This window comes from Oculina patagonica, chromosome 4, assembly GCF_052425735.1.
Source record: "Oculina patagonica isolate OP01 chromosome 4, crgOcupat, whole genome shotgun sequence".
NCBI lineage: Eukaryota > Metazoa > Cnidaria > Anthozoa > Scleractinia > Oculinidae > Oculina > Oculina patagonica.
The window spans coordinates 873,039-882,389 of record NC_135761.1 but is presented as its reverse complement, the minus strand read 5'-3'; the positions used below and the strand labels follow the sequence as shown (position 1 = coordinate 882,389).

At 37.8% G+C, this 9,351-nt stretch overlaps 1 protein-coding gene across 1 annotated transcript; it reads left to right on the top strand.

The window, feature by feature from the left end:
* The first annotated feature begins 3,616 nt into the window (after positions 1-3,616).
* Positions 3,617-8,666, top strand: LOC144649080 (potassium voltage-gated channel subfamily A member 1-like). Its single transcript, XM_078508548.1, has 2 exons — positions 3,617-5,648; positions 7,245-8,666. The coding sequence occupies exons 1-2, from the start codon at positions 4,443-4,445 to the stop codon at positions 7,455-7,457; spliced, it is 1,419 nt and encodes a 472-aa protein (XP_078364674.1). The 5' UTR covers positions 3,617-4,442; the 3' UTR covers positions 7,458-8,666.
* The last annotated feature ends 685 nt before the right edge of the window (positions 8,667-9,351 follow it).

Genomic DNA, 9,351 nt, shown 5'->3' with positions numbered 1-9,351 from the left:
TGCGTACTTGCACGGTAACCTAATATGGTCTTGATCCTGCGAGGATGCATCCGAACAATCCAGGTTTACATAGCGGCATGGGATGCCGGCAGTATTAAGGCGGGACTTAACATAAAAGTTCTTTTTCTGCCGCTTTTCACGAGATTTTTGGAAATATCACGTTCGCGTTTTAAGCAATGCAAAAACCCTATGCTCCGTCGCATAAATCTATGTGTAGGGTTGTTTTGTAAATACCATAAATGATCTAATAAACGCCCGGGGCGTCTATTAAATTTTAGTGGTCCTGAGGGGGGCGTTAAATTGATATGAGGCGTTTATAAGAGAGAGGCGTTTATTACAATTTTACTGCAACAACGTTAACAAAACAAAAAAGGAGGCGTAGTTTGCTCGCAGAATAAAAAAGAAAACAGAGTGTGAATGGGAGACTTATCTAATTTGCGCTAATGCAAAGCCTAGAGACGTCGTTCATAGTTCGATATCGCATAGATGCCAAGTTTTTTGTTTGGCGTGGAGTGAGAAATTGCGTTGCCCCGAAGGGCCGAACCTCTAGGGGGGTCTGGGGGCATGCCCCCCCCAGAAAGTTTTTAAAAATGTAATTGCAGAGAAGCAATTTCCTTCATTCATTCCTTGAAGTTCATTCATTTGTTGTTTTTAAACCATCAAGTTTACTCACCAGCTACAACGGTGAGTATTATCGACGATTAGGGTCGATTAGCGTTCATTTCTACCAAAGTACAGCTGAAAATATATCTCTTAATTTAAATTAATTAAGACTTTTTCCTCAATTTGTAGTATTTTGAAAAAAACGTGATATTCTGTCTCAATGGCGTGGTAGCGTGAGATTGGGTCAAAAAGCGTGAGACTTGGCATCTATGATATCGATGTCTTCATTGTCATAGGAGTCCACCATGTTGGCATCATTGGCCTCTTCGAAGTCCGAATCAAGAAAAAAAAAATTGCGTGATATTACTTTATGGAGCGTTTCCTTGGTTTTCGAGGCGATTATTAGGAGGCGTCTATTAGACACAAGGCGTTTATTAGAGAGGGGCGTCTAAACTTAACACATCAGAGGAGGCGTTTATTAGATAAGAGGCGTTTATTTGAGAGTGGGCGTTTATTAGCTCGTTTACGGGGTTTGAGTGAATTTTGGAGATTTTTGGGAGGAGATGATTTTCTTCCTTTTATTTCTTTTATAAATTACTATATGAATTTCACTCAAATTTACGCTAAGTTTAAATAGCCAATCTCGTCCTTAGAGCCCGCTATACTTTTGGTCAACGCCATAACCATGGACTCTGACTCTTGTCGAATCCAGGGCCGAATCAACAACAACAACAATAACAAGGTTTATTTGAACTGTAAAATTACAAGTAACAACTTAAACAATAAATAAATTTAAAATACATACAGTTGCTGGTCACCCAAAATAACTAAAAAGCTAAACTAGTTAATTGAGTATTAAATCCAATACTTTGAGCATACATTGAGTGCTCCTTTTCGATTGTCAGCAAATCAGATTTGAGCAGAAACGACCGGAAGTACGCGAATAGCGGACTTTTACATCCTGTGTTTTTGGCGCTAACCAAAAGAAAAGCAGGGTCTGGGGACGAGTGTAATGGTCGTGTAATGTCAGTCGTGTCCCGCCTGAGCCAATCTGGAAATAGGTCCGCAATTCGTACTCGCGTTTAGTTCTTTTCTCTTTTGCAGTCAGCCAAACATTAATTTTTTAATAATAATAATAATAATAATAATAATAATAATAATAATAATTTATTTCTAGCGCACTACATTAAAAATCTTTCCCGGAAAAAACTGCCACTGAAGTTGTTTCTATTTATTAATTTTAAAGAAAGCTGATATGATAGAAAGATGATGTGATTAAATCCCTAAAATGACACAATGATATATTAACAGGAACCCTGATAGTAACCTGTCATTTTTTTCTTCGATTAGTCGTAGACTGGAAATTAAAGAAAAGCATGTAGAAAGTTTGTATAGAAATTCTTCGGTAAATCAGAGTCCTACTTAGTCTTCTTCGCAGCCGCTTTTTGGGACGTCACAAAAAGCGGCTGCGAAGGAGACTAAGTCCTACTGAGACTGTACACAACTAGTTAAGGTACAATTTTATGGAGGAAACGTTTAGGGCTTAAAGTACTGGGCCCGGTTGTTCAAAGCACGATTAAGCTAATCCAGGATTAGCGTGAAATTTGATTTCAATTTTATATAATTTCGTTGAGGTTTTCTGTTAATATTTTCTGTCCCACAGTTTTGACATGGACCAATCTCAAACTTAACAAAATATTAGCTTTGGGAAACCCTTTAAAACAAGAGAAATTAAAATCTTGATCATCTTTTAATCCTGGGTTAGCGTTAATCGTCTTTCGAACAACCCGGCCCTGCTGTTTTACTTTAGTATTGGTAACTGTTTTTTTTTCTGTTCAATTTTTTTTAAGCTTCTGCGATTAAAAAGAAAAGTGGCCATGTGGATTCAAGCCCGGCGAGTTTTCTCACTTCCTTGTTATGTGCTTACCTGCGAGACCAGGCGCTAGTGAAATCCGTGATCAAGATTATCTTACTTCACGTTCTTTACGTTACGTGGGTGTTCTTTATTGGGGAGGGGGGGGGGGGAGGGGGGTACTGAGAGCGCAGAAAATTCACCTGTTAGGTAAGCTCTGAGTCGGAAACCGTCGACAGAAATAAATCAAAGGAATAGTCAACCAATATTTAACTGGGACTGGGGCCTTGTACATTCAGACAGCGGGAAAACACAAAACAACCAGACAGCACACACCGTGATAATTACATAATACTACGCCTGAAGATCTGCTATGCTCGATTTATTACAAAGACGCTAATCTTCAGCTTACATGACGCGGTTACCATGGCAATAGGACAGAAGGTGACGGCTCACTTTGTGGTTTATTTTTTAAAACCGTAATTTACGTACGCTGAAAGTCTTTTAGCAATTCATCTAGTAAGCTCTTTAATTTAAGCCGATTGCCAAGTATAGCCTGCAGATCGCAACCATATGCAAGAACTTTTAAGTCATTATTTACCAGAACATTAGAAAAAGAAAATTACCCTGGTAATTCTGGCTTTTATGATCTCAAGGTGACGGTTTTCCCGCGGGAGATTTCTGTCAGTAGTCCGCACAGAAACAGAACATTGAGGCAATTTCATCAAAGAAGATTCGATCAAATTTTTACTTTTCCGTGATTTTTACAGAATATTAAAATTATATACCGCAAGTACACGGTCCTTTTTCATGAGTCAAACTCTGTAGCTAGCTAGTTAATAATGCTATTACAATTTCAAAAAACGTTCATTATTTATTTACTTCATTGCCCTTCTCGCGCACATGATAAAATGTTACCGCAAAACCTGCAAATGAGATCAATGTAATCAAGAAGAAAGAAGGAATATTGCCTCTGGCGCTGTTTTCATATTCAAGAGTCAACAACTGCCGATCAGAATTAATAAAGGGAGCAACCGAAACAAAACAAACGTGGCATTATTTGTTGATCTAACTCTCAAAAAACGGAAAATCGAACGACTGAATCCAAATCCTGCAAACAGAACAAGTTAGGCCATTGGGATGATATTATTTTATTTTTTTTTTTCAGTGTTTCAGTAAAAAGATCATTGTAGACTGATCTGCCGTAGACAAAAACAGTTATTGCATGTCGCATCGCAACTTAAATCGCTTCCAAAAATAGTTTTCTTCAAGGTCTTCGCTAAATCGATAGATAATCCTTTTGTATAAAATATTCATTTTCAAACAAAGCCCGTGCCGTCAAAAAGATCGATCGCCCAAAAGTTCATTTTCCTAACAGGAAACTTAAAATATCCGGCACCAGACGTCATTTTAATATCGTAAACAAAATCAACGACACACACGACATTTCAATAAGTCGATCGTTCCTTGTCCCTACCTACTCTTGAGAAAGATGAATGGTTCCATTCCGCTGCAAATCAAATGTACACGATATTTGGTTGAGTCGACGAGTCTACGCTGAAAAACAGGTGAACCAACAAGCTGTGTTGAAAAGGTGGCAATCAGCTGATCACGTGACCATGCGTGTGATATTAGCGTAAACTCCCGCGAATTTCCATTATAATGTTATGTTGGTAGCGCCTCAAAGGACAAATGGGCGACTATTTTTTAGGCAAATAATTTTCTTTTTACGACGGGCTGCCCAGTCGCTGAGAATTCAATTGATTTGGGGGATTTGTGTAATTACCTCGTTGGACGTAAAGCGAGCATTTATGGAAAACCATCGTTTGCGCCATCTGTGCGGTATCTTAAGCAAAACAGAAATTAGCGTTCAAGAAGTCACCTTTGATTTTAAGCTCTTCCTCGCCGAGAAAAACGCCGCGGAAAATACGAAAGCTAAATAACGAACGAAAACTTTATTTTACGCGTAAAGTAGAATAGTAATAAGATGGAAGCGGTTTTAATTTCTGGTGCTCAAGGATTAAACGCAGAAGGACTCGAAGGAGGAGAAGGTGGCCGGCGATATCGACATCATTCGATCGACGGCCGTTGTCCGTCATCGATGACTCGCGGAAGATATTCGCCTGAAGGACGCACTCCCCGAGGTCGTTTTAACAGCGATCTCGGCACTGGCGCTTTCGAACAAGCCGCGAAATTTTTACGTCCGGACAAAATATCCGTTTATCCGCTTTTTGGAAGATCGCCGAAAAGAGGTGGAGTAAGGGTCAAAATTAACGTCAGTGGAATGATTTTTGAAACCCTGGAGTCGACCTTGTCAAGGTTTCCTGACTCGCTTCTAGGATCGCCTAAAAAGCGCGAAAAATACTATGACTCGAAGAAAAGGGAATTTTTCTTCGACAGAAATCGAGTGGCGTTTGATGCAATCTTGTACTTTTATCAATCTCGCGGAAAGCTGCTCCGACCCGTCGAGATTGACCGCAAAACCTTTTTCGACGAAATACAATTTTTCGAGTTAGGAGAGGATGTTCTGGAGCGTTTTAAGTCAATGGAAATAAACGTGGTGGATCAGGATGCAGGCCCGCTCCCCGAGAATCCCATCCAAAGAAAAATATGGCAAGTGATGGAGTTGCCTCATTCGTCCCTTCCAGCACAGATAGTTGCCATTTGGTCTGTCTTCGTAATTTTATTGTCCATAGTGATATTTTGCATCGAGACCTTGCCGCGCTTCCGTGAAAGCCGTAATGACAAGAACTCCGCGCTTTACGGCTTGGAAATTTTCTGCGTCGCTTGGTTCACGTTCGAATATGTTGCTCGTTTGCTTGCGGCGCCTCAGAAGTTAAAGTTCGTTCGATCTTTTCTGAACATTATTGACCTGATCGCAATATTGCCTTATTACATTATACTCGGTCTGTCAGCAGGTGGAGGCAATGAATCGGGTAATACTTCATATGTGGCTTTCTTTCGAATACTTCGACTCGTTCGGGTGTTTCGAATTTTCAAACTTTCCAGACATTACCGAGGGTTAAAGATTCTCGGCATGACATTGAAAGCAAGCCTCCGTGAATTACTCCTATTGTCTTTTTTCTTGCTCATGGGAGTTATAATCTTCTCCAGTGGAGTTTACTACGCAGAGAGTGCTAATTTCGGCAGCATCCCAGAAGCATTTTGGTGGTCTGTCGTCACTATGACAACGGTAAGTTTTGGGGAAATTCTCACTATCTTTTACTTGTCGTATAATTGTTGAATATATTTTCGAATAATTGTGCGATCAAATGCGTATTCGTGCGTACTGCTTTAATAAAACTCAAAAAGATCTACGACTAACAGCCAATCACGACACTATACCGTAGATTGAAAATTTATTACTTTTGATTCGTACTCCAACATTTATTAAGTTAGGCGAGAAGCCCTCACGTTTCGAAATGAGAACACTTGCCAACACTACAATATGTGGTTGAAGGACATTTAGTTTAATTCATGAAAAGGAAGACGAATTTGCATATTGTCGGTGAACAGTTTGAAATTGAAATGCTAATAAATTCAAAGAAAAAATTATACAGCAAAAAGTTTACATTTTATTCATGAAATATGTAACGCATCTATCTCATATTGAAAAAAAATATATTAAAAAACAGGCGTCCATTGACCAAACTTCAGAAAGTAAGGTAGCATTCATTATTTACGCGGAACACGATGCCATTTTATTAATTGTGTTTTCCAGCGTTCTCATTAAACACCTCTAATTTTCCATTTCATGATATTTAGCATCTCATTTTTGAAGGTGACGAAAATGTTTATTGCATTTCCAGCTCGCTCCGAAAGTGAACACTTTTTAATTTATTGATATTATTGTGTATGGTCGAAGCAAAAACACTTCGCTGCGAAAATTAATAAATGTCAAATAAACAAGAACGAATATTAATAAAATGGCTTGTGTTTTGAAGTAGTAAAAAACGCTTCATAGTTCTGTCAATTTCTTTTTTATTTTAAAATTTTTATATTTCTACTTTTTAACTTTTTTCCTTATGGAGGTTATTTCACGTTTAAAAACAAATGATGCATGGAAAACAACTATTTCTGATAAGATTTAGACACAATTGAATACGAATATTTTTCGATCGGTTAGTCCGATAATGATTTAAAAGTTAAATCACAGTTGGCGTTTAGTGAGTCGATATTTACGAATTATTTTAATTGGGTAGTATTTCATGGTGTTACAACTTTCTCATCAAAACACAAAATTTCGAATTCGCTTGAGACAATATTAAAATTTTTCTGCGCGTTCTTGTGAATTTAGTCCAATCTTTCTTCAGATATTAAAAATAAATTTTATTTCCAAACAGAATAATAACAAAATGATTAAATAAAAATAAAGTAATTAATATTACAAATAAAAAAAATCACGTTTCACAAAACAAAACGTTGCCTATATCAGTTTCTTATATCTTCCACATTTGGGACAATTTCATCAATCATATCTAACTTGTATAGAAACATGGTGGTCGGAGATAAAGAAGTAAAGAAAAGACTAATTTAACTCAATCCTTTAGAGAGAGATATATCTTAAATTGACTTTCTCTGTAATGTTGACAATTTACAAACTGAAACGTACGCAAACTCTCCTTACATTTTCGGAGGTAAAAGAACTGCAACTAACCTTGAAAACATGCTTACAACAAAACATACACAGAGGCAAACAAAGAAAACTCGACACATGCATGTTTTATGTTCTCTTAATATTACTGTAAATTACCGGAAGATTGAAACATTGTTATTGCACGCTCGTTAGGTCGGATACGGAGACAAGGCGCCGACCACAGCATGGGGAAAGGTGATTGGTTCAATGTGCGCAGTCGCAGGAGTTCTCACCCTCGCCCTACCTGTTCCAGTGATTGTTTCAAACTTCAGTTATTTCTACAACTTGGATAAAGAGAAGAGAAATTCCGACGACTTTGATCCAGTTCCTGTCACATCTCAAGAACGAGTGTCAGAATCGACGTAGGGCTACGTTTTCCCGCGCTTTATTCCCGCCAATTTTGAAAATGAGGCGGCGTCGACGCTTCGTAAAAATTTGCATAGAGATTTATATGGACCGACACGCCTTTACAGGCGACTCGGCAAACATTGTTTTATTAAACATTATTTGGAGCTTTCTCCAAAATTTATTGTCAAAAGAATACGCAGGCTCTATCACAGTATCCTATGTATGCTCGGGTTTCGTACTGGTCACGTTTTTGCCACGACGTATGCCTTTTAAATGGAATTTGATCAATTTTAATGCGGTTTCAAGGAAGCTAGTCTAAATCAAATAACAGAAAGCCGCTCCATTTTGTGACAACAACAAACAATGCTATTTTTCCCTTCTTCTCCTGAAGTTTTCTACTCAGTGTTTAAAAAGCTACAACTGAAACGAACTTTTTTCACTGACACATACTCGCAAAGAAAATTGAAGCCCTTAGTTTTATCATAAGGGATATCTTGACTTTTCAATACCAACTTGCGCTTTGATCGCGAACCGCATGCTATCAACAAAAGGTAATATTTATCAACAAAACACATGTACTCGTGCTTATCACATGTAAGGCTATTTCCTGTACAGCAGAAAACACCTGTTTTCTCAGAAACTCTGCTAAACGTCTATCCCTTTTTATCCAGAAAATCTCTACGAAAAAGCTAGTCACAGAAACTTTGGGCCATTCCAACTTGTAATATTTTAGATTATCTCAAGTCGAAGTAAAGCAAAATTTCAGTGACAAATTGTTCTGCTGTGGAAGGCTAGAAATCAATGGTGGTCCGTCCTGTTCAGGTCCATTTGAATACGAGTATTTTCAATTTAGAAAACGATTTTATGCCCCCTTTTTAGACAAAAATTTGGATTCTTGGATCGAACGATCCACGTTGCGAGACGGATAAAATTGGAATCAGAATCTCTTTAAGATTCACGCTGGATCTATTCCTACAGATCCCGAGGATATCATTATATCTAGATAGAGCGGATATTCAGTATATTTCTAAAACTTATCATGATCTCGTTTTGTTTCTTTGTTGTAGCAAATTCCCCTAAGTCTATGTCTTTGTTTATCTTTAAATTCGGTTAATTTGCGAGCGCACGATCGCCGCAATTAATAATTGAAGGTAGTTTGCCAAACTCTGGAAATGTCAATTATCTTCAGTGCTTCATTACTTTAACAATAAAATTAATTTTCCAACACACGTCTAATTCCTTGTGAATGTTAGCCTAATGTTATGAAAAGAAAAAAATGAAAATGTTCACAGAACGAAGTTTATAAGTATAAAAGCCAAGACAAAAACACAAAACACGGCGCAAAATATTTCCTTTGTTTTAAAATCGATTGTTGATAGCGAATAAACGAAGCTCTGCTCAAAAATACATTGCCCATAATTTAAATTAGTTATTTATTTTCAGCGATTTCATTTTTGGTAAAAAAAAAACCTGAAATGAAGTGAAAAAGCAAAGACGTGAGGCCGCAACAAAGACAGAAAACATATGCGCCTAACTTTTAGAGCATTCTACGCTCGTTAATAGGTACATTCTGCCTCATTTTAAATTTTAATATGTCGATAATTTGCGGTGGTCCATGCGGTAACGCCTAAACCAGAACATAATATAGGAGTTTACTTTTTAACTATGCGAATTTTTTTTTATTCTAAATTGTGTCACTTTGTTTGGATGACAAGCAATCTTACCCAGAGTCTTCATATCCTTTGGTCAGCGCTGACTAAGGTGCCTGAAAAGACTGGGTACGAGATTAGATTGGACGACAGCATTCGGGACCTTTGGATCGGAGTACAAGTACGAGTACGACTTTCGAATTTCAATCCAGTTGCGTTCCCAGAGCTCTCACCCCTCCCTGTTGCTGACCAGTTGAAAAGGA